General features: G+C 31.5%; 3 protein-coding genes across 3 annotated transcripts; 2 read left to right on the forward strand and 1 right to left on the reverse strand.

The window, feature by feature from the left end:
- The first annotated feature begins 5,246 nt into the window (after positions 1-5,246).
- On the forward strand, positions 5,247-8,984 carry LOC124942232. Its single transcript, XM_047482694.1, has 2 exons — positions 5,247-6,330; positions 8,047-8,984. Exons 1-2 carry the CDS (start codon positions 5,324-5,326, stop codon positions 8,792-8,794), a joined length of 1,755 nt encoding a protein of 584 aa, XP_047338650.1. The 5' UTR covers positions 5,247-5,323; the 3' UTR covers positions 8,795-8,984.
- Positions 8,985-9,961: 977 nt separating this feature from the next.
- LOC124942748 lies at positions 9,962-11,628 on the forward strand. The gene is made up of 2 exons (XM_047483304.1): positions 9,962-10,276; positions 11,242-11,628. Exons 1-2 carry the CDS (start codon positions 10,015-10,017, stop codon positions 11,451-11,453), a joined length of 474 nt encoding a protein of 157 aa, XP_047339260.1. The 5' UTR covers positions 9,962-10,014; the 3' UTR covers positions 11,454-11,628.
- A 3,731-nt stretch (positions 11,629-15,359) lies between these two features.
- On the reverse strand, positions 15,360-17,816 carry LOC124943676. Its single transcript, XM_047484153.1, has 5 exons — positions 17,469-17,816; positions 16,863-16,919; positions 16,161-16,274; positions 15,496-16,080; positions 15,360-15,386 (listed from the first exon to the last, which is right to left on the reverse strand). Exons 1-5 carry the CDS (start codon positions 17,814-17,816, stop codon positions 15,360-15,362), a joined length of 1,131 nt encoding a protein of 376 aa, XP_047340109.1.
- Between the last annotated feature and the right edge of the window lie 9,146 nt (positions 17,817-26,962).

Consider the following 26,962-nt stretch of genomic DNA (forward strand, 5'->3'; position numbering starts at 1 on the left):
CAATATAAACTGTATCTATATATCCGTTTCAAAATTCTAACAAAATTCTCTCTATACATATTTTTTAAATTAAATATTTTAATTAGAAATGACAACCAATAAGGTTATCTATTCATTATTAGGAAAAAAAGAGTCGACCCGAGTTTTGGGTTGAAAACTACATAGACAAAAAATTTCAGTTTTTTTGTTTACCTAAGCCGGCCTCAGTGATAACATATTACGTTTTATTTTCCATAAGACACAAAAAAAAACCTGACTCATCTTCAACTTACTTAAATTTAATGTCTCGGATGCTTATTACATTATGTTAAAACCACTTAATTAGTCTGTTTTTGTTTATGTTAATTTTAAATATCTTGAAGTTAAAAATTTATTATTTGTAACCATCTATTATCAACAATTTATCATTAAATACTATAGTTAATATTTTAAAATGAACAAACTGATTGAACATATCCATAATAACATGAAAGTCACTTGATCATAGTAAAATATCCAAACAGTGTAAGAACAAGTGTTACAAAAAAAGAATCATTAATTATTCAAGAATCAAAAGAAAATCAAAGTAAAAATTGATAAATTTATGCCAAAGTTAAAATTTAACTAACATACCTAACTAACCATGTTTATATATTAATTAACAAATATATACCATTGAATTACGTTAAATAAAGTGAACCTTATATTTTAGTAGTTTAATTTAAATTAATTTATGATCACATGCATGGGGTGAATTTAAATACATACGTGCATGCATGTGAATGTGTCCCCCATGGAAATACAAAATTCACAAATCTTAAGGAAATAACTTTTTAGAAACATGTGTTTCTTCTTCATTCCATGTTCATGACCGTTAAGTACTCCGAGATTCATTTATGTCTTGTTTGGTTAAATTAAAACTATAAAACTCATTTCTCAAAAAATATAGGTTTAATTAGCTAGTTATTTAAATAGGTTTGTTCCATTTGACTCATTAAAAGTTGTATTATTAGATAAAATTATTTAAAATGTATTAATATATATTTTAATAATTGAAAGTATATATTTTAATATTTTGATTGTTAATTAGATAATTTGAGTGATAAATAAGGAGATAATTGAAAATATTGTGTATTATTTTAAATTTATTCATATAATTAACTCGGGATTGAAGGACTAGCTAGGATTAAAGATTTAATTAGACTAACATGTATCCCGTGCATTTGCACAAGTAATAATATAAAAAACCGTGAAAAAAATATTACGGTAAAATTTTTATGGGCGGGTCAACCCATAATTCGACTCAAGTATCCAAATTAACCACAGTTCTCGACCCGACAATCCGGACACTTTAAAAATTAAGCATTATATATATATATATATATATTAGTTAGTTAAAAAGTTGAACTTATATATATTGTTAAAATGTCACGCATTTATAAAATTTTGGGTTGAATTTAAAATATAAATTGTTATTAGTCTAGTTGGTTAAAAGGTTGTACTAGTTTTGTTAGGTTGCAAGTTCGAACCATACCTGTAACATTTTTAATTTTAACCGTTTATGGGCGGGTCAACCCACAATCCGACCCAAGTATCCATTTACTCTCACATATATCCAAATTAACCACAGCTCTCGACCCGGCAATCCGGACACTTTAAAAATTAAGTATCATTATATATATATAGATTTCATATTTAAATTATATTTTAATAAAAAAAACATACTCTTAACTATAAAAGTCTTTGTTACATATTGGAATCCAATGTTAGATCTAAAGTTAGTTGATTTACAAATTAAAATTCTTGAAAAAACTATACAAATAAGTTAATAAATCATGCACGAAATGGATGATAATTATTGTTGTAATTTATTTTTTATTAATTTGATTGTTTTTTTTTTTTCAGATACATCAGAACTTTGAAACAATGTGAAAGTAACGAAAAAATCATCATTTTCTAATAATAAAATAATAATTCTAATAAAACTTGATAAAAAAAATAACATGTAAGTACCGAATTACAAGTAAAATAATAATTGAACTTATAAAAACAAAGCACAATTTACTAAACCCCATCACCATTCATGAAGAAGCAACTCCTTTCTTCTAGATCTATCTTATCACATTCCCTTTTCTTTATTTCTTTTTCTATTGCCGACATCATAGATTATATCATAATGTTAACAAACAACTTAAAATATAAAACACAATCTTATTAATTTGTATCACATATAGAAAAAGGAAAATACAATATTTTTATTATATAATTCATCTAATCGCAATTTTTAGGACAATATTAGATGGATTCATGATCATAAAAATTAATTAATTGAGATTAATATAATTAATGTAATTTTTTAATGTATAGATATTTTCTTATATTTATTTTAATGATGACAATATGTATCTAACCACGGTTTAAATTCCACTCCAAACTATTCGAAAGAGGATTTAATTTGTGCAATTTTTATCGCTACTTAAATTGTATTTAATTTTGTGTCACCATGGATAGTGTATTATTCTCTAACAATTATTAACGAATGAAAATTTTCTTATTGCATTAGTTATTTCATTTTCAATTATTATTCACTAATTAATTAGGATATTATTTGTGACATGTATTTAATCCATTAAGATAGTTCAAAATGATAAAATTAATTCTTAAGAGATTAAAACTGAGTGATTTGATTTTTATTTAGAAAGACGTCTTGAATTAAAGTGAAGATAATGGTTCAAGATAATACTAACTTATAATATTTTTTAAAAACATGTGGTCACAAGGGGTTAATCACGTAGTCCACAAACCCACTTAACAATTTAATCAAACACATAAATCTCATAATAATATCGTTATGAAATATACACGTAAGTCGAATACACTGTCATCATCGAAAATATGTTGATTTCTTTTGAGCTAGATCAACTAGTTAAAATGTCAAATTTATTATTAAAATATTATGATTTTATGATTATAAAAGAAGTTATAAGTCTGATTTAATGAATTATGTTTTATTTTTTAATCTAATATTATATGCTTTGAAAGAAAAAACAAAAATAATATTTATAATCATATATTAAGCAAATTTAAGTTGAATTAGTCGTATAATATATAATTAAATAGTTGAGATTTAATCATAAAATATCACAAATTATACATAAAATCTTTATATTATTATAAACTAAAAAGAAATGAAATTAAGGTATCACATGAGTTTTAAAATTTAAGAACCAATTAACCTATGAATAAGAAAATTCACACAAAAATCTTATTATAAATATATAAAAGTTGTATTTACACCTATTACAAATAACTAGCATTTAGCCCATGCATTTGCACGAGTAATAATATAAAAAACCGTGAAAAAAATTGCGGATAACATTTTTAATTTTATTTTTAACCGTTTTAAGTTTATGGGTGGGTCAACCCATAATCCGACCCAAGTATCCATTTACTCAACATCATTATATATTAGTTAGTTAAAAAGTTGAACTTATATTAATATTAAAACGTCCCGCGTTTAGCAAATTTGGTGTTGAATTTAAAATATAAAGTCTTAGTAGCCTAGTTGGTTAAAGAGTTGTACTTGTTTTCTTAGGTTACAAGTTTGAAACATACTTCTAGCATTTTTAATTTTATTTTTAACCGAATTTAAAGGTGGGTCAACCCACAATCCGAACCAAATATCCAAATTAACCACAGTTCTCAACCCGGCAATCCAGACACTTTAAAAATTAAGCATCATTATGTATATACATAAATTATCCTAGGCTAAATTTACATCTACTACCATGTTATATCCTATACAAAAAAAAATGATGATATCATCCTTCCCAACTTCATAATTTTGAATAACATGCTACTAGTTATTCTAATCATTATATATATGACTTATTAAGAAAATAATAAGTAAGGATGTCATCATTCTTCAAAGTTTTTATAAAAATATTATATCGAGAAATAAATAAAGAGATAATATATATTTAGAACTTATCTAGGCTGAAAAATATATACAACCTTAGCATGAGCAGCATTATGTAGAAAATATGACTCAAGCTCAATTATGTGTCTTATGTACATTGGTCCATTGGATAGCTACATTTTCTGTTTTCGATATTTTTTTTTTTAATTTATTTATAGGACGGAAAAGCTATTGATATTTTTAGTATATCCAAAATATTCGCAAAATATTGAGAATATGGATTTTTTCTATATATTAAAAATAATGGTAATGTATAATAACAATATTGAAATTATATTATCAGGACAATACCCAATATTTTTAAATTTTTGGTATCATGATACATATCCAAATAATATATATTACTTATAAATAATTAAATTTTATTCAAATCAATTGAAAATTTTTGCAAAATTAACCCGAATTTTAATAAATTTGAGGCTAACCCTAAAATTATCTATTCTTTTTCACTATTCATAACTTTAAACATATTTAATGTTATTTTAATTATATTTTAATTTAAAAAATTAAAATATAATTAAACTTTAATACTATTCTTATGACAGAATAATCATGAGTGAATTAAGTGAATTTATGTAGGTGTTTGGGTGGACCAAAATCACTTATTTTTTTACAGTACAAATATGATCTTACCTATCAATTTTTTTTTAAATTTAATATACTAATTTTTTATTTAATTAAAAAAAACTTACCTTTATCCACACTTGTTTTATTCATAATTTTTTCGTTATTTTTTAAGTCCACTCCAATTTTTTTTCAAGCATAACCCATTTTGAATTTTGTGGATCTGTTCTTATATATAATATCGATATCATACCAAAATTACTGCTACGATATTTTTTCAGATTTTTTTTTTATTATTTTAAAGAATTAGATTGTTGCTCTGTATCATTGTTTCTCCGATGGCTTGTTTTCTTTGGGTTTTAAAAAAAATTCAATCAAAATTAATTTTTAAATAATCACTTCTCAACAATTACATCACTCATTTCATTAACCAAAATACTAAAATATCTTATATTTTAAATTATTATTTTTTATTTTATTTATATATTAATATTTTTTAACTCTTTTTATCAAAAAAATAATCATCACTTTCTCAAAATCATCACCCATTATTATTTATTTTCTCCCGAAACTCAAATTTCATCTAACAATCATTTCTCTTTCTGTATCAAAACTTTTTTTCCTTTATTATGAAGAATGTAATAAAAAAATGATAACAACTAAATACATTAATTTAAAGAGGCACAAGGTACCTTCTTATTATTGCAATAACTTCCCATTTCCTTTCTCTTACACAATTTCATTAACTTCCTCTCTCATCCCATCAATGGCGATTCATTAATCCAATCCATCTCTCTCCAAATGGATATTCCAATTCCACTTCAACTTCATCATCATCCTTTACATCATCTAAACAATCCAGACTCAGCTGAATCCTCACCAAGATCCCGTCCCGGCGACACCTGGCCAGACGAACCCTTACCTTCAATCCCCGGCGCAAAACTCCGCTTAATGTGTAGCTATGGCGGTCATATAATCCCTCGTCCACACGACAAATCTCTCTGCTACGTAGGCGGTGATACTCGCATGGTCGTCATCGATCGTAACTCCTTACTCTCATCCTTCTCCACTCGCCTTTCCAAAACCCTAATCAACGGCCGTTCCTTCACACTCAAATATCAACTCCCAAACGAAGACCTAGATTCCTTAATATCCGTCACTACTGATGAAGATCTAGAGAACATGATCGAAGAAAACGATCGAATCAATTCATCATCATCGAAACCCGCTCGACTCCGGTTATTTCTTTTCCCAAACAAACCGGAAACAGCAATCTCAATGGGATCACTTATTAACGATGCGAAATCCGAGAATTGGTTTGTTGATGCTTTGAATAATGCTGCTTTATCAAGAGGTGAATCAGAATCTGCTACTATGGATTGTTTAGTAGAAATCGATGATGCTGATATTGAAAACCAGAATGTGCAGTCAATTACAACAGATGCATCGTTTGATTCGAGTTCTTCTTCTCCATCTGTTGCGTATCTTAAACCTATTAAGGTTAGGATTGATCAGGAACAAATGATGATGGTGGGTATTGATGATCAGTTATCGAATTTGAATTTAGAGAAGAAAGATGAGGAATTGGTTGTTTTATCTGCTAATCCACCATTACCAACTCAAATTACTACAGTTACTGCGGCTGTTTCTAATGATTATGTGAATAGGGATAATGAGAGATTGTTGGATCATAGGAAACCGCCATTGCCACTGCAATTGGTGCAGAGGAAGAAGGGTTTAGCTTCTGATGTTCATCATAATTTGCCTTCTTCTGATTTTAGTTTGACATCTCCGGATTCAGTGGCAAGGTATGGAAATCTTTTTACTTATTTCAATTTTAGTCATTTTTATTAATTCATGAAAAATAAAGTTTGACCAGTAAATAATTTCATTTACCCAATTTTTTTTTTTAAAAAACTCAATAATAAACCCAAATTTTTGTAACTCATTTTATTATTTTTTTAATTAATTCATTTATTTTATTTGTATTTAATTAAATATGAAAAAGTGAATTACTTTTATATATATATATATATATATATATAAAAGTTTATATTATATATATATATACAAAAGAAAATAGAGTTATTATTTAATTATTATTATTATTATTTTTTATGTTCAAAATCTTAATATTATAAAAACATAAATTGATAGATGGTTTAGGCCTTGTTTGTTTCAAGTTATTTAAATAACTTAAAGGGAGAAAATAATGATTATGGGTGATGATTTTGAAAAAATTATGATGTTTTTTTTGGTAAAAAGACTTAAAAGGTATTTTTATATATAAATAAAATAAATAATAATAATAATTTAAAATAGATGGTATTTTAATATTTTGATTAATGAATTAATTGATTTGATGAATCAGAGATGTTATAATTGATTTTATTGGATTATTTGAAAAACTTAAATAAGAACAAGGCCTAAGATAAGAAATGATAGCCGAAATTAAGTTAAAGAGAGAAAAACCATAAGTAATAAGAAAAAAAATATATTTTAAATTTAAATTATTTTGGATTAATTGAATTATTTAAATATATTATGAATTAAACTCAATATCCAATGTTTTTGGATTAATTTCTTAATTTTCAATTTATTTTATTATTTAATATTTAATTATAAAAAATTATTAATAAATTATTAATGTTATAATAAATTTTTTTCATTTAGAATTTGAATTATAAAAAAAAATGGTTGATTATGTGATGTAGAAATAAGTAAAAATTATATTATATTGAGTTGAAATTTAATTTAAGGAAAAGTAAATTAAAAAATAATTTTTTATTTAAATAATTTAGATAATTTGAATAATCCTATTCTAATTCAATTGGAATTAATATTTAGGATTAATCAATCAAATGGTCCCTAATTTAATAAATAAAACATTTTTGATTAAGTTTAGAACTCAAAATGTGCTTATTTAATATTTAATATAAATATATTACGTTTTCTTAATTTTATTAAAACTTTTTAAGTTACTATAAATTCTTTAGGTAACTTTACATCTATATGCATTATTAAATATAGTTTTTATATATATATATATATATATATATATATATATATATATATATATATTATAAATGAGCCTATTATAAATATTAAAGTCAACCCACTAGTATATACCTTAAATAGGACTAGTCTTGCATAATAAATTAAAGATTTAAAATTCCATTTCTACATAATTTGTAATTAATGACTATAGTATCATGCTCTCCATCCCGAAAGAAAAACCCGGTTACCAAAATAAACTTGAAGTTATTTTTTCTCAGAAAAATTGGAGTAAATTAATTTTATTAGGTAGTTTTAAAAACAAGAATGATTCTTAATAGATCAAACTATTTGAGTTTGATTCCGGCCTTAAGTTGAAGTAAAAATCTCATTTTTCTTGATAATTTATAAATGAATAGAAAACACTAAACTTAGCAGTGTAAACTGTAAAATATGTCTTATTGTGCCTTGGATTGAGCTTAAATTTGATATTTTTGTAACTGGATTTTAATCTTGTTTTTGGCATGCAGCGATAGCAGCATTACATCTGCAGCTTCCTTCTCGAAACAAAATTATAACCAAGATTCATCGGCACCACCACAACCACAACCACCACCTCATATGATTAATCCCACAAGCCCGAACGAATCAAACCACTTTGAACCACCAACCAATTCTCAACAACAAATAGTTCAACAAATAATCCAACAACCTCAATTCATCCAACAAACTCCCACACATTACATCGATCATCTCGGCCACCCCCATCCCATCATGTCTCTCCCCCCCTCTAATTACTACACCATGCAACCTAATAATAATCAGCAGCCATCACAAGTCTACTTTCTACAACCTTTCAACCAAAGCCAAAACCAAAACCAACCATTTAACACCTACCCTATTTCCGATTCCCCTTCTCCAAACAGACCATCAACACCAGCTCCAAATCCATCTATTACAGTCTCACCAAACGTCTATATAGCCGCTGCCCCAACAGTCCAACCTACACCTAATCAGTACCAACCACAGTACCTCGGTTTACCTCAAAACTATTACCTATCTCAGTCTGTAACTGCTGGTTCTGCTTCAGGTGGTAGTAATTATCAGGGGTTTGATCAGTATAATGCCCATTCTGGACTTGATGATCAGCAAACTGCTTATCATTCTCCAACCATGTTTACACCTCAATATCATCAAACTATTAATCCAGCCACTGCAATGTTGCTAGCACAGGCTAATTCGGTGCAGGTACCAAATTCAGATAACAAAACATCATAAATTAGCCAAGTTCAAATTAGTGTAAACCTTTATCTTTTCAATTACAGCCTCTTGTGGACTGATATCAGTGTTTGAATAAGTTATAAACAACATTTTTATTTATAATACAGTATTTTCTGCAATAAGTAATGTTTTGTTTCTTCATCAGACTTTCTCATTTGTAACATTGTATTCATGAAATTTATTATCACATCTCTTTTTGTATACAATATGTTTGATATCTTCATATACTTTTGATCAGGTTGTTTTAGTTTTCTCAAACTCTGTCAAATCCTTTTAGGACTCCTTTCCAAACACTTAATGTTTCTTGATCATTTTCTAAGTTTGAGCCATCTCATATGGATCCACATATTCTAAGGATATTTGAAAAAAAAAGGTTTTTCTAAATATACCCATTACAAGTATTAGGAAGCAATTTGAAAATTGTAAAAAAAAAGAATGTTTAGGAAGGAATGTAAATAACATGGGGAAGAGGTATTAATGTTATGATATCTGACCGAAATTAAATATATAGAAACCATTTCAAATAAGTCTACAATATTTCTATTCAAATAAATGTAGCAAAGAATAAATATAACACAACACATTTTTTCAATTATTTCAGTTGTAAAAAAATAGTTGAAGTCCTGGACAAATATATGATCAACCAAACTAAGCATAAATTTCATTATTCATGGCATGCTTATTGCTTAAATTATTCTCATTTTCATAACACAATAAATCATTTGAAAAAAACCATTTTGAACTGCTTTGTGTTGGTCGGAATTAGTCTGAATTACATTGTGGTGTATGAGTTTGTAAATTTTAACATTATTAACAACCAAAAACATTATGTCTTTGTTTGAAAAGGTTAAGATCTAGAACCGGAGTCCTTGGATGACAAGGAGTATCTTATCAGCTGAGCAGTGAAGTGTCTGTCTCAACTCCGAATCTGATTTTTATTTTACTTTCCGGTCCTCGGTCCTCGATGAGTATCTCATTTTATCTCATTGAAATAGGCCAAAATTGAGTACAATTTAATAGTTAGAGTGGATTATTGTTAATTTGATCAATAATTTCGATTCAAGAAAAAGATCAATTTATGCTTTAAATATAGAATTATATTCTTACCAATTAAATATTTGAAAACAAGTAAGTAAAATAAAAAAAAACCCTAAATATATGCTTTGAGAAAAGAGAGAAAAACCCTCGAAAAACCCTGCAACCGCAACCAAGAAGCCATGGCAAAAGCTCCGTTGTTCAAACTCTCTCTCATCATTCGAACTTCCCTTTCTTCTATAAACTCAAAGCAAAACCCTTTCCCGGTCTTTACCCGACGAGCATCACATACTTTCAGGACTTTCAGCTCCTACTCCAATACTAATCTGATAAAGACGCAGAATGCTGAGGTTTCCAATCAATCGGAGGATAATGATCGGAAGAAGACCCAAAATGTTGAGATTTCGAATCAAACGGAGGCCGACGATGACGTTGAGAAAGAAGGTAAACTGTAAACACATCTGATTTCTTTGTTTTCTGTTTTGTCTAACATAGAAAATTGTCTAATAAGCTTTCAATTCTATAATTGAATTCATCAGTTTCGGTTTGTTAATTGATTTTGGCTGATATAAATCAGAACCCAGTTTTAAATTTGATATAGCTCTGAATCTAACTATTGGTTTTGGAAAAAATAATCAAGATAGGATTATCCCAAACTTCAAAATGGTTGCTTTATAAATCATTACTCACTTAATGTTTCTGTTACAATCATTATGTAAAGTAGAGCATATGAAATGGTTGAATAACTGAAATATGATAAATTTCAGGGGTATGTTTTTTAGTACACAAATCTTTATGATTGATCCTAAAGAAATGTAACCCATGAGTAGATAGCTAGGGAAATTATAGTATGAGGAATATACAAACTCGATGTTTATGTTACTGGGGCTGTAGTGAATTCATCTAGGATTAGCTCAAATTGTGAGGTAATCATTGGTTTGATATATATGTCTACAATGGTATTATTTAGTCTTCTGATCAACAAACATATCAAGTTTCTTGAACTTTTGTGTGAGTATGAATATATTGGGATTGCAAAATACCCAAGTTTTCATGGATTAGTGAGTTTACCTCCATGAGATCTCATGTTAGATTGAAGTTTGTGTCATATGGGTAGGTTGTTCCATTTGCATCATAAAAACAAGGAAGTTTAACTGTATGGATGGGTGAAAGTTTCTAGAACTTTTGTGTGTTTAAGATATTGGGATTGCTTTAGCCCAATTTTGCAGAGAAAATGAATTAAAATACTCAAGTTTTAAATGCATGGATTAAGTTGTTATATTCGCATTTAAAGTACTTGGATTAAAGTCGGGGGCAAATTTGCTTAGAAATGTCTTCACAGCGAGTACTTATGGAAAGTTCAATAGTATGATTTTTTGCACTCATTTGCTTGTGGTTTTTCTTGGTAGAGTTGAAGACACGAATAAACAAGTTCTATGAAGGCGATATGGATGCAATTCCATCAATATTTGAGGCTATATTGAAGAGAAAGTTAACTGGAAAGCACGAAGACTCGGATAATGAATTGGTGGAGGAGCTACGTCAGAAGTATCCGGGTGATATCAGTCATGAAGAGTTTTTTTCCGATTCTGGTTCTGATTCCGGTTCTGATTCTGAATAACTATAGTGAAGAGGTTATTGGATTAGGTCGAGTTTTGAGTTATGCATGGTGTTTTGCTTATTGATTGAAATGTTTAGTTGAAGTAGTAGTGATTATTATTAGAAGCAAATTTGTACCAAGTCTAAATATTTGACCATAAATGTTCCTTATTGAACAACTTGAACTCTAAAATGCATTGAATTAGTTTATTGGGTAATATTAATGGATCAAATTTCTGATTTAAAAATAACTTAACTTTTTTTTTACTAGATTGGAGTCTCATTCTTTGTTTTTACAAGCTCTACAGCCCACGGGCCAACAATGAACGGGAAATTGGACTAAATGACCCTACAAATAAGGGAAATTGCCTCCGTGGTCACCAGATAATTGAAATTGATCTGGTGACCACTTAGTTTTTTTTGGACGAAATTACCCTTTTTGCGTAACGCGAAGGGACTTCGCGTTTCGCGAAGTGAGACGCTGTGAAAAGTCCAGAATACCCTTACTATATAATAAAATCCGGCCATCTTTTTTTCATTTCTTTTCTTCTTCTCTCTCTTCCCTTCCGCTTTTCTCCTCCTTCTCTCTAATCTCGCCGGCGACGGAGTTCAACGGCGGCACTCAATGAGCTCCACGACGAGCACAAGCACTGTAACAATTGGTAAGTTTATGTATTTCAAGTTTATTGTTGTTCATTTATGCATTTTCGAATCACTGCGTTGTTTAGGGTTTCATCTGATGATACTTCCCGTTTCGCTAAGTACTTCCCGTTTCGCTAAGTACTTCCCGTTTCGCTAAGTACTTCCCGTTTCGCGAAGGGTTTCCATTTCACAGTATTAATTATCCCGTTTCCAATTTTTCTTGCAGCCGAAGTTTCGTTTTCTATAATGGAGAGTGGAAAGTTGATGCTAATGGAATATGGTTTTTTGATGCCTCTTCAATCAAAACATTGGATTTACCCCAAAGTACTCGTTATGCTGAATTAATTGATAAACTCCATGAAAGACTTCAAGTGCAGAAATCTACCTATGATTTAGTGCTGCAAGTGAAGTATGATATTCCGAATATCACAAATCCTAAACCCGTTTTTATTGAAGATGATGAGGATCTGAACATATATTTATCACGCTTGATTTTGGGTAGAGCTGTGTCACCATTGTTTGTGTCTGTAGTAGAGAAGTCACAATTTACTAAAGAAAAGATACCACTACTTACCTACCCAACTCAAGAAAGTATTCTCCCACAATTTACTCAGAAAATTGTACCAGAAGCTTTACCCTCGGAGGTCTTTGTTGAAAGTAATGAAGCCGGAGATAACTCTTTGCCTCACATCCCACTTACTCAGGACTTGCATGCATCGATACCTACACCACATAGTGCGAGAAGAGCATCAACGGGTACACCTACTAGTGCAAGAAGATCATCATTGGGTACACCATGTAGTGCAAGAAGATCATCATTTGGTACACCATCGACAGACATATCACCGACAGACATATCACCGACAGACATATCACCGACAGACCCCTTATTTGCGTTGGCGTTAACTACTGAAACTGTATTGGAAGTCGGTGCCTTGTTTGAAAATAAAAAAGAACTACAACTGATGCTATATAAATATGCGATGGCTAATCATTTTGAATTCAAGGTGGAGAAGTCAAGAAAACATCTTTGGTATGTGAAATGTTTGGATGAGAAATGCAAGTGGAGATTGCGTGCCGTGAAAGGTAAATTATCTGAGATGTTTGAGATCCGGAAATTCGACCAACAACACTCATGCTCAGTTCTATCTAGGCCAGAGAAAAAAATGCAAACACCAGCATGGGTTATTGGGCAGTGCGTGAAGAGTAAGTATATGGACCATCACCATAATCACTTGCCTAAGAAAATAATTGAAGACATGCAGGCAACTTATGGGGTAAATTTGACTTATAATAAGGCTTGGAGGGCTAGGGAAATGGCATTAGTGGCGGTGCGAGGAACGGTTGAGGATTCATATGAAAAATTACCCTCATACTTATACATGTTGGAGAAGCATAATCCTGGTACCATAACAGACATCCAAACAGACGAGGTCGGGCACTTCAAGTATATGTTCATGTCCCTAGGCCTCTCTATTAGGGGTTTCAAAGCATTTTGTCGTCCCGTATTGTGTGTTGATGCCAGTTTTCTTAAGCACAAGGTGGGAGGTCAACTATTGGTGGCTATTGCATTAGATGCTAATGAACAATTATATCCTGTCGCATTCGGAGTTGTTGATTCAGAGAATAATAACTCTTGGACTTATTTTATGCAAAAATTGAGAGAAGCAATTGGATTAGTTGATGATCTCGTCTTCGTATCCGATAGACACCCAAGCATCGCCAATGCCTTATGTGCTGTTTTTCCAGAAGCATACCACGGTGCGTGCACATATCACATAAAGATGAATATCAACGCGAAATTCAAAACTGATAATTGTCATATGGAGTTTGATATGGCTTCTCGTGCGTACACCGTCCACGAATTCAATCGTTTTTTTTGACAAGATAAGGGTTAAAGATAATAGGATTGCTGCCTATTTGGAAGAAATTGGATTTCAAAGATGGAGTAGAGCATTTTTCCCCGGTAAGCGATACAATCAACTAACAAGCTGAGAGTTTTAATAGTCAGAGTAGGGAAGCCAGAAAGTATCCCATTTCCTCAATGGCGGAGTATTTAAGAGTGACAATACAAGGTTGGTTTAATGAGAGAAGAGAAAGAGCGTCCAACCACCGAGAAGTGTTATCTCCAACATATGAAAAGTGGTTACGTGAGGGATTCGAGAAGGCTAGATTCTATACAGTATCATCGCTTAACCGATTCGAGTTTTATGTGCATGACAATCAGTCTCATTTTAAAGTCAATTTGAAAGACATGAACTGCACTTGTAGGGTATTTGAAGTTTCTGGTCTTCCTTGTACTCATGCAATGGCTGCTGCCCGTCACCGCAATTTGGTTTGTTATGACTTTTGTTCAAGGTATTATTCAGCTCACATGTTCAATCTATTTAACCAATTGTTTAATCGTTTTATTTTCCATTCTTACAGATATTACACAACTGAATCTTGGATGAATGCATATGCGGAGACATGTTACCCTGCTGGTGATGAAGACGATTGGGATATTCCCGAAATGATCAAGGAACGCGTATGTCTAAAACCACCTGTGAAGGTTAAGAAAGGGCGTCCACAAACAAAGCGTAGGTCATCTCAAGGTGAGGTACGTAAGGCTCCGAGACGATGCACCTCATGTGGTGGACTAGGACATAATAGGGCCACATGCAAAGCAGTCATGCCTGCTCCATCTACTGCAAAAGCATCATCATCTAAGCATCATGACTCATCTTCTCAACAGCACGAGCCATCATCTCAACAATATGAGCCTTTAGATTGATTGGGATAAGTTGTATAAGTGTTTTGGATAAGTTGTATTATGTTTTGGATAATTTGTATTATGTTTTGGATAAGTTGTATTATGTTTTGGATAAGTTGTACTCGGATAAGTTGTACTCGGATAAGTTGAACTCGGATAAGTTGTAATCGGATAAGTTGTAATCGGATAAGTTGTAATCTGTATGTTGTATCTAGTTTATCTGTGTACTGTAGGAGTACTTAACGCTTCGTTAAGTACTTAACGCTTCGTTAAGTACTTAACGCTTCGTTAAGTACTTAACGCTTCGTTAAGTACTTAACGCTTCGTTAAGTACTTAACGCTTCGTTAAGCGCTTCGTTAAGTAAAACTTGGTTTAAGTGAGTTTAAGTTAGTTACTTGGTACATTGATTTATATGTTCAATTCTTTGGTTTTTAAATATCAGACTACCAACCAACCAGACTACATTAAAACTACAAATATTTTAACATGAAATGTAACTTAAGTTGAAGTTCTACCCAAAAAGTAATACAAGTTCAGAATACATAAGCACAAGTCAAGTTCTATCCAAAAATCAATAAACGATTACAATACAAACTAAGGTTCTGTAATTTGATGAAATAACCGGACCGCCATCTTTTGTCGAAAAAACTCCATTTCATTGGAAGTCACCTTCTCTACACCTAAACCAGCAGTCAAGTATTCCATGTGCATAAGCATAAATACACCACAATCCCCACTTTCTGCTGCTCTAGGGACTTCCCCATTTTTGGCGACTGCATTTTTGACTGGGTGTGGCAACCTTTTATATGTCAGTTTCTGGAAATTGAAATTAGGATACCGTTGTAGCTCAGCATCACTGGCTCCCATTGCATATATTCGTGGAAACATCTCACACAAAGGTCTCATGTATGGATCGAGATTCCTATAAATACTCGAGTCGCAGTCATAAACGTCAATGTGATTATCTTGTACACGAACGACGCACAGTACCCAATGCTTGTTGCCAATGTTCAAAGGCACGTAAATATCGTCTACTAGTGGCCATTCTGGCATATGTCTATGAGGCGCTCCCCAGAAGTACTGAGAAAAGACGTCTGATATTGGAAATTTTTCAGGATCTTTTTTATAGTTCGGGTACTCTCGCCTCATCATATCTGCTAATAAGCAATCCCCTATTGATACTTTACAATGTTTATATGTCTTGGGATATTGCTCAATCCTTTTGCGCAACAAGTGGCAGACTACGTCGATTTCCTACAAAATGGGGGAAAAGGCAGCATATATCAAAAACCTTATTCATAAGTTAAAGAATTAATATGAAATGCAACACTTACAGAATCTTTAAGCCATGTGGACTTTGTTAGAACTCTAACAAACAACTTCTTTCGTGCTTCGCAAGTAAACACAGTCTTTGTCTCATCATTGGTAGCTTCATCTTTCAACCAATTCTGTAATTGAACCAACAACTCATCATCAAATTTTTGAAGGGGATTGATAGTTAATGGATCATTCGTCTTTGGCTGTTTTGACAAAGAAGGGTTGGTGTAGTCTTCATCTTTCTTCTGCTTCCTCACTCTTTTTTTGGGAACTACTCCTTTAGGTGGAGTGTTGTATAATTGGAAATCATCATCATCGTTCTCATCATTCCCATCCCTCGAATCCTTCCCATCCTTCCCATCGTTCTCATCCTTCCCATCCGTGGCATCCTTCCCAACCTTGACTTTCTTCTCAACCTTCCCAACCTTGAGTTTAACCTTCCCAACCTTGGCTTTCTTCTCAACCTTCTCAACCTTCTCAACCTTGACCTTATCCTTCTTTTTCTCAATTATTTCTTGCATCATATCGGAGAGAAACATCTCCCCACCATCCACCTTCACATCAGTCTCAATCTCCCCACCATCCACCTTTACATCATTCTCAGTCTCACCACCATCCACCTTCACATCAGTCTCAATCTCCCCACCATCCACCTTCACATTATTCTCAGTCTCACCACCATCCACCTTCACATCGTTCTCAATCTCCCCACCATCCACCTTCACATTATTCTTAGTCTCGTCCACCTTCACCACACTATCCTCCGCCTTCCTATCCTGCAAAAATAGAATAACAGTGTGGTCAACGTTTACTTCCCGAAACATATGACTTCGCTAATCAAAACTTACCTCAGTTTTATCCTCCACCTTCACACTCTCCTCCTCCACCTTCCCATCCTTCATCTCCATCTCATTCGTCATCATCTCCTCCACCTTCCCATCCTGCAAAAAGAAAACAACAGTGTGGTCAGCGTTTACTTCCCGAAACAACATTTGACTTCACTAAGTAAAACTTACTTCAGTTATATCCTCCACCTTCTCACTCTCCTCCTCCACCTTCCCATCCTTCATCTCCATGTCATTCGTCTTCATCTCCTCCACATTCCCATCCTGCAAAAATAAAACAACAGTGTGGTTAGTTAAGAACAACAAAAGATAAGTACTTAACGAAGCGTTAAGTACTTAACGAAGCGTTAAGTACTTAACGAAGCGTTAAGTACTTAACGAAGCGTTAAGTACTTAACGAAGCGTTAAGTACTTAACGAAGCGTTAAGTACTTAACGAAGCGTTAAGTACTTAACGAAGCGATAAGTATCTTTATCTTACCTCAGTCTTGCCCTTCTTTTCCAATTTGCTCTTCTTCTTCTTCCTCTCCTCCTCCATACTATCTAATTTGACAATTAAACTGGCCATCCTTTGGTTGGATTTGGCTAATAACTGTTCGCACATACTAACAACCAACTTTTTCATATAAGCCTTGTGATTTGTTTGAGTTTCTTCGTAAGCTGTTTTCATCTCTTTGAGCTCCTCCTTCACCTCTTTGATGAGCTCCTCCTTCAGCGCTTTTACCTCCTCTTTCAGCTCTTCACATTTACATCCAACAGAAGATGTTGGAGGTAATCCAGGACTAGTAGCGGATGGGGGGGCTAGGAATGTTGGCAGGACTAGATTCATAAGCAAGCTTCCTCTTCAGGTTTACGACTTCTTTGAGATTAAGCGCAACCTTTCTCTTCCGGGTGTTTGGTTTGGAAGTAGGTTTTTCATGTTCATCCTCAGGTTCACTTCCCTCCTCTTCATCATCATAATCCTCTTTCACTAACTTCCCTTCTGTAAATCCCTCAAAAAATTCATCAGTTGACTCATCTATTTGTTCAAAGTCCTCACCACTGTATAACCTCTTCTCCATGGAGGACTCTTCCATCTCAGTCAGATCCGTTGTCTCCAGGGCAGTCTTTATCTCGATCAAGGTGTTCTTCCTGTTGGAATGATAGACTAACAACCTTGGGCGTAGAGGATCATTAAGCTCATTCTTTCTAGCAAATTTAGGAACAAAACCTTTGATGACCTTATATGTCCACACTTGAAATGCCAGTGCAAACCCATAAATGTTATAAGCAAAAGGAGCATAAGGATCAGTACTCTTTTCCTTCTTCTTCTTATAATATTTGTGACTGAGATGTCTCATGTTCTTGTTCAAACCCTTGAGGGTGGCTCTGAAGGTCACCTTCCCCCAAGGAAATCGGAGGAAACTTTCCTCGTCTTCGACCATGTGGAGGATTTTGGCAAATACCACCCTCCTTGGGTCAAATGAAAATAGGTACTGGAAAATCAAGCATACCAGCCCCATCTTCCAGGCATCTTCCTTATCTCTACATTTCAAAAAAGCAGTCTCCAAGTCTTGCATTACTACACTCGTCTTCCCTTTAAAATATTTTACCAACAGAGGTGGACAACCTCGGCATTCTTCTTCGTTCACCTCAGGAAACCTTCCGAAGTTTAGGCCCGTCACCAAGGCGTACTCTTTCATACCAAACACAAGTTCTTGCCCATTGATATTGAAAGTAATCTCCTTGGAGGTTGAGGTTACCCTCCTAAGCAACATGTGATGTACAATAGTTCCTGAGAACTGCAACACTGGCGCAGAGACTATATATCTGAATTGGGTATTGTACACCTTCTCCACAAGATCCATTTCCTCAAACTTCATAACAATCTTCTTAAGGCAGAGGGCGCTTTTCCAAGAAATCCGTCCAGGGAAATCAGGAACGGTGGTTTCTGCCATCTACAAAAGGAACAACAACAAAAATGTAAGATCATATACATAGAGCACATCAAGCGTTAAGTACTTAACGAAGCGTTAAGTAATTCGCGAATCCCTAAACCAGAAACAATAACCAACAACCAGAAACAAACATGCAAATATAATGCAATAATCAATAACTAGAAACAAACATTAAACGCTAAACCTAACCAATATTAAACCAATAAACTGAAACAGCCAAAACCCCTAAAACTAAATATGCAAATATGAAAACCCATAACCAAAAAAAGACATGCAACAACCAAACTAAAACTAACCTGAGATTTATGGGGAATTAATGATAGAGAGGGAGGACACGAGGGGGACGGGCAGATCGGCCTTGTCAATGTCTTCTTCAGTGTGACGGTTGTAGAGAGAGAGGAATCGAGAGGATAGAAGAGGGAAAATGGAAGAAATGAATGTCCAAATGTTTTATTTTTTAAAATATATGGTATGGCGCGTGCATATACGCGCGCCTCTTCGTCTTCCTACGCGCGCGTGCAGAAGCGTTAAGTACTTAACGAAGCGTTAAGTACTTAACGCTTCGCTAAGTACATAACGCTTCGTTAAGTAACTAGCAGAAACGATATCATCTGCAAATATCATCACAGCCAAAAGAACAATCAATAAGATGAACAAACTAATAAACCAATATGAACAAATATGAACATATATGAACAAATATGACCCAATATGAACAAATATGATTCAATATGAACCAATATTAACCAATATCACCAAAAAGAACATATTTAGGGTTAGGGTTTCATTAAGAAATACAAATGAGAACATAAATCTGTTATATAAACATAGATTCGGAGATTAGGTTGCTTATCTTGTCGATTTATGCTTGAGGGCTCGCCGTCGCCGGAGTTTACGCCGCCGGCGACAAACTCAGGAGGAAAGAAAGCAGGAGAGAGAAAGAAAATGAGAGAAATGAAAAAATTTGAGTATATATATCAAGAATGTTTCACTTCGCGAAACGCGAACTCCCTTCGCGTTACGCGAAAAGGGTAAATTAGTCAAAAAAAAAATAAGTGGTCATCAGATCAAAAATTATTAAAAATTACCACGGATGCAAATAGGCCTATTTGTAGGGTCATTTAGTCCAATTTCCCCAATGAACCGCTACAAATTATTTGTCCATTTGTTATACCAATTTTGTACCATTTTTTTTCAAACTTGATAGGAACAAAATAATACATGAACTTACTTCGCATTTATGACCAATCACACAAATTTTTATAATATATTTACTATCACTAAGTTAGTTCAAGTAGCAAATATGTTCTCTAAGATACTAAAAAAGTCATGCGTTCGATTCTAACTTAAAACGTCTTAGATTCTAACTTAAACGTCTTAAAATCTTAAATTCTAACTTAACCAATTTATGCTTTAAACGTCTTAAGTGATAGTTTCCTATATTAAAAAGAACTAAAAAAAATATAGTTTAAGAATACCAGTGAATTGTTTTGGGAATACTCCAATAGTACTTTTGATTTTTTATTTTTTAAATTGTAAAAATTCAATCATAAAAATCTAATTAGTAAGGATGACAATGAGGCGGATCGGAGAATGTATTTATCATCCCCGTTCCATTCTACTTTGAAGTTTCTTTTTACTACCATCTACACTATTATACCATAATGTGAAAAAAAATAAGAAATTAATTTTTTTTGCAATTTTTGTTAATATTATATATATATATATTATAATTAATATATTGAAAATTTATATTATTATAAGGAAATAAAGTTAAAATTATTATAAAATATGAAGAATAAATAAATATATTTATGATATTATATATTAATTGTGTTTATTAGTGTTCGGGGTAGAACAATAGTGTGATCGGGACGAAGTCGGCGCGGGAACACAAATATCATCCCAGCTCCATCGACGGTCAACTACCGGTCAAACCAGAGAAAACCCCTAATAACAGGGTAATTCAGATCGAAAACCGTGGGACGAATTATAATTGATAGCCGTACTAATTAACACATAAAAATTATAAAATGAATATACTTTATACCAAATAAAAATGAATATATGTCTTAAAATAAGTTCTAACCACTAACCATAACTGTTGCTCACTTCCAAACGGGGAATTACTATGAGTTACCATGTCCTGAGAGATTCCATCTGTGAGTAAATCTTGGCATGCAAAATAGAAGGGTTGGTTGTTATGATCGTGATCTTCTATTAGAGGATTGTTTTGTAAGTCTAATTATTCCCGGATAGATATTGATGTATTTGCTATATAATTATTATTATTTTTTATATATGTATTTTAACACATTTTAAAAATAATATATAGAGGCGACAATGTATAAATGTATAGTAGTTTAATGCTAGAAACTTAGAATTTAATCTAATTATCTTCTTTATAAGTTTAGTGATAACTGATAAGTTTAATCTATTTTTTAATTTATTTGATATGACCCTTTAAAATAATAATCCTATATGTATAATGCATAAGTTGTATAGCATAGAGTTCATCTTATGATCAAATCATATGCTGTTTAATTGATTTGATATATATGATATAGAGCTCATCTTATCAAATCATTTTAAAATTTTGATCTATCTTGAAAGTTGAAACAAGAAAAATAGTTTTAACGATCATATACATCTAATTAAGTTATGTTTCATAATATTGAACCTATTTGAAAATCCAAGAAGTTGAACGAACAAATATTATCCCTTTAATTAACTTATTTTCACCTTGTATACTAGAATTTCAGTATAATATAAAATAATGAAATACCACATCATTTTAAACGATTTTCGATAAACTTGTTTTGGTAAAATTACTCATTTATAATTAAGTGTTTTTTTACTAATTCATTAAATAACTTGCTATTCTTTTTAGAAATAAGCATATACACACTTAATAAAAAAATGCCCTAGAGCAACATCATATGTGATTACCATTGATCTTATTGCGGTCGGCATAGGTTAATGGTAGCAGGATATAATATGGTTGCCTGCGGTCACTAAAACCTCAGTTGTCTTTGCTAAAAAGGCAATGATAACCGAATATAATGTGAACGTCATTATTTGATACCAACTACATTATATCTGGTTTTTCGATAAAGAAAATAACTCATAATTTTTAAATCATAATATTTAAAACCTACCGTTTTTAAATTACTTGGAGATAAATTAAAATTAAAAGAAGTTGCCATATAATTGATTAATATTTTTTAAAAGTAGACAAGCAAAAGAAAATATACAAGCACAAGTTGAATAAGGAATATTAGCCTTTTATGCATGAACTAAAGCAAATTTAACCAATTATCCTCTTTTGGTTAGAAAAAAATGATAAAGTTGTCATACCCATTAGTACAAATAAAAATATCCCTTATTAAAGATCTGAATCTGTCAAACCATAAAGAGAAAGGAGTCATAATATATGTAGATACAGTTACTTTTGATGGGAAATTATCTTCCTTGCCAGCCCAATGCATGGGGCCTTGCTTTTTTTTTAAGCTCTGAAGTGTCTCATTTCTCTATCCATTATTGACATGGATATTCATGAATTCTCATTTCATTCTTTAGCATATCCTTATTGTACCATAAAATTGATTATTTCTAATCATTCAATTTAAGTGAACATTTTGGATCAACTCCAATAAGACCTGAGTTCATCATATTACACTATTTGGTTGTAATGATTTAATTATTTTTTAAGTTGAGAAATATTTTATTTGTCTGAAAAATGTGAGAACACTATGCTTTGTGTGGAGAAAACAAATTGAAATATTACATCAAAGAATATCAAAATGAACATAAAATATAATCAATGCATTAGACCAATCGAAATATTTAAATAAAAATAATGCAAATTAAGAAGGTAAAAAATAATTATAACTCGGCATGAATCTTACTCTAATCCTGTTATGAGGCTTTTCGATGCTTTTTTAATCTTATTACGTTCATGATCATTTGTAAATTTTCAACCATCACCGATATCAATATCGTTCATTTTGAGCTAAGTGAAAAAGTTTATTTGTCCAATAAAGTTGAGAAGACCATGTTTTATGTGAAAAAACAAACCGAATACACTCCGAGTTGTAATATATGTTCCCACAAGTTAAATCAAAATATTATATCAGAACATCAAAACAAACAATGAACGCCAAAAATATCAATGCATCAATCTTATCTGTGGAATTCGGCATAGGGTTTTGAGGCCCAATTTAGTGTGCTTCAATGTTATGTACAAAAGAATGAAAAAATTCATATATATTATATTATATAGAGAGAATGATATATTCTAAAAGGGAAAGAATATTATATAATATAATATACAGAGAATGATTCTTTCATAATTATGAATTCTAAAAGTCTATACATATTTACATTGTAAACGAGTTGTAGAGAGTGGTGGGACTAAAACCTAGAATATACAAAAAAGTTAGAATTTGTAATTATAACTCTATTGAATCGATTCTCCGAAAGCATGACGTAGGACATTGTTGGTCTGAACCTGGGTAAAACTCTTGTGTCGTTATTCTGTTTATTCTTTTTCTTTTACGTTATTGTTCTACATTCATTACGATTGCTATATTTTCGTTTTTCATTTTTCGGGTGATAATTTTCACAATATTATCGAAATAAGTCAATGTAAAAAGCAGTGATCAAGGAGGTCAATGTTCTCATAAAACTTAATTTGGCATGTTTATGAATACTCTTACCTTAACATGTTTTGAGGCTTTTACTATTATCATCTTCCTTTTTTTTTTATTTTTTTGTTTAGATTTGGCTTTTCTCCGACAACTATTTAATCATATTACTATCTCTGTGATGCTGTTGATCATTTTCCTAATTATAGACAACCAATAACATCTCAAACCGGGGTGAGGGACTTTTTGGTTGCGGTGATATTTGTTATTCGACTGAATTAACGTTGTTGTTGTTATTTTATATATTATTATGATTATAAACATGTTTGGATTAGCCTCAAAATAGCTTGATGGCTGACACCACAGAATGTGATCTCTATCCTATTTTAGTGCCTTTGTTTGATGAGTGGAGAAGACATTTTTCTAGTGATATGATTGATGGTTGCAATCATTTACACAACTAGCTAAAAGGAAGAATACTTTTTGTGTGTGGGTTCCCCTTGATTGGTATTATTATTCATGTAAATAACTTTACATCTTTTGTGCATTTTGATACTGTCTAGTGTTTTTCTCACAAAAGCATATTTATGTGCTTTTTGCATGTGGTTGTACAACCCACTAGAGATGCTTTCCAATTTTGTGGTGGGTGTATAGCTAGGAAAATTAAGAATCTCGTGGAAAAATTATCTACTTTTTTTTTTCAATCAATAAAGAAGAAAACTATGAGAATTGTTTATTGGTAGAAGCTAGAGAGTTTTTTTTTTCTTTTTCAAAAAGTGAGAAACTATTGGTTTGTCTACAAATAGTGTGGAGATCATGTTATTTATGAAAAAATAGAACCAAATACAATTAAGTTGCGACAAAAACAACAATAGTAGAGCATCATATATATAACAACAGCAAGAAAACAAGTATGAAAACAACGAAGTAGGTTTGGAGACATGATCAATGCCTCATTCTTGGAAAAACTCAAGTGAATCTGGATGGCCTCCTCTTGATAAGGTTTTATACCTTTCACTTTTTTTTCTATAGGAGAATGTTGAGATAATTGATTATTATTATTATTATTATTAATAAGTAGGAAAGGATTAAGGATTTCTTAGGTGATCTTTTATGTTTAATTTGAAGTATTCTGTTTAGGTTGGAGATTTTTTAAAATATTTTTTGTTCTATTCATTTATATGAAATTTGATAAATATAAGATTATGTTTTAATTAATCTGGACGAAAATTAAACGTAGTTCTCATTATAATATTAAAAATAGAGATTATGTTTTAATTAATCTGGGCGAAAATTAAACGTAGTTCTCATTATAATGATTATGATTGGAGGAGGGAATTTGGGAAAGAAAATTTGAGAGAAAATGACGTGACGCAATTTGATTCGCTGAAAAAATAACAAATTTTTTCTCTCTTCTCTCTCCTCACCCTTTATCCTTTTTCCATCCATAGTGACACGTTATTCCCTTCTCTATTCCCTTTCTCAAATTCTGTCCTCCCATCCCTCATCCTAAAAATAATGATATAAATATAAATTTCTAAAAGCGACTAATTATTAAATAAAATAAATATACAATTGGTTTGGTTTATCGTGTAACGGATTCTACAATAATTAATATTCTAACTAGGGTTGACAATCGGTACCCGTTGGTACCCTATAGTCGGGTTCAGATATTTAAATCGAGTTCAGATCGGCATATAGAAAGGAGAAGGTACCCGATAAGATACGGAGTCAGAGATGGAGAATGTGCGAAACACAAACCCGATAATCGATACTCGACTATTTTAATATATAAAATAAATTTTTTTATGTGATATTTCAAATACCTTATCATTACAAATATCATCATAAAATACAACATTTATTTTGTTTTCATCCACATTCCACATCAATTTTATTTTTTTATATTTCCAAAAAAAAATATTTATCTCTTTATCTTCTAATTTCCTTTTAATAACAAAATGGTATTTATCTATCATTTTCTTCACTCTATTAACAATAAAGCTGAATTCAAGATCTACAATATAAATTAGGTAGATAAGAAATGTTTTTATTTATTTTTTAAAATATTTTGATATTATTAATTTTAAAATTATTAATTAAAGTTATGTTTCTTTTTCTTCAACTTCTACAATCTTATAAGTTTTAAATTAGGTAATAGAGTACCTTTCGGTGATCGGATAACTGAAGAAACGGGCATGGGGATAGAAATAAAGATACCTATCGAGGTCGGGCTCGGTTAATAATATGATAATTGAGTTCGGGGGATTGGTAGGGGTGTAAACGAGTCAAACTATTCGTGAGTAGCTTGACTCGAACTCGATTTAACCGAGCTCGAGTTGAGTTCGAGTACCTCAAATTATAAAATTGAGCTTGAGCTTTATATTTTTTTTGTTCAAGGAGCTCGCGAGTAGCTCGTTATATATATATATATGTATAAAATTAGGTTTTTTTTGTTATATATATATATATATATATATATATATATATATATAACAAAAAAAAACCTATTTTTCTTGCGCCGCCCACGACTTCCTTTCTCAAACCCTCTATCTCTCATCCTTCCATTCCCAAAGCCAAACTCATCTCTCTCTTCTCCTTCCATTCCCAAAGCCAAACTCATCTCTCTCTTCTCCTTCCATTCCCAAATGGTCAAACCCCTCTCACTCTCCTTCTTCCATTTTCAAACGGCCAAACCCCTCTCTTTCTTTTCCTTCCTCCATCTTTCAGATTATTTGTCCATCAAAAGACTTTGAAGCATCTACTTTTTGGATTGTATTATTAACAGAGCAGCTTGTTCATTGCCTTCACTATTTCATATTTCGAATCTTGTAAAATTTGAAGATCACTATATAACCAGCTCATCATATTGCCAAACCTATAATATTTGTGATGAACACCTTTTAAATATTTAATTTCATTTGTAATTTCTAAATGAGATGTTTGTGATTGAATGATTATCTTTAAATTATGTGATGATATTTATATTTCTTATTCTTAAATAATGTTGTGATCATATATGTGTAGTTTGTGCAATATATATTATATTATGTTTGAGATATTATTTAGTGGTAAAAGATAATTTAAATTAATAAAATTTAATTTTCGAGTTTGAGCTCGAGTAGCTAGAACTGTAATCGAACCGAGTTCGAGTATAAATTTTGGTCCTCGATCGAGTTCGAGTGTTTACAATGGTCGAGTTTGAATAATATGATACTCGACTCGACTCGTCTACACCCTTAATTGGTACTTCACTACCTAACGGATAGGGTACCCAATGTCATCCCTTGTTCTAATGTAGATAAAATCATAAGAACTTATTTTAATACATGTCAAAATATGTTGCAAAAACTATGACAAATTTCGTCGCAAAAATACCATGGTAGAGAAGA

This window comes from Impatiens glandulifera, chromosome 6 (assembly GCF_907164915.1).
Source record: "Impatiens glandulifera chromosome 6, dImpGla2.1, whole genome shotgun sequence".
Taxonomy (NCBI): domain Eukaryota; kingdom Viridiplantae; phylum Streptophyta; class Magnoliopsida; order Ericales; family Balsaminaceae; genus Impatiens; species Impatiens glandulifera.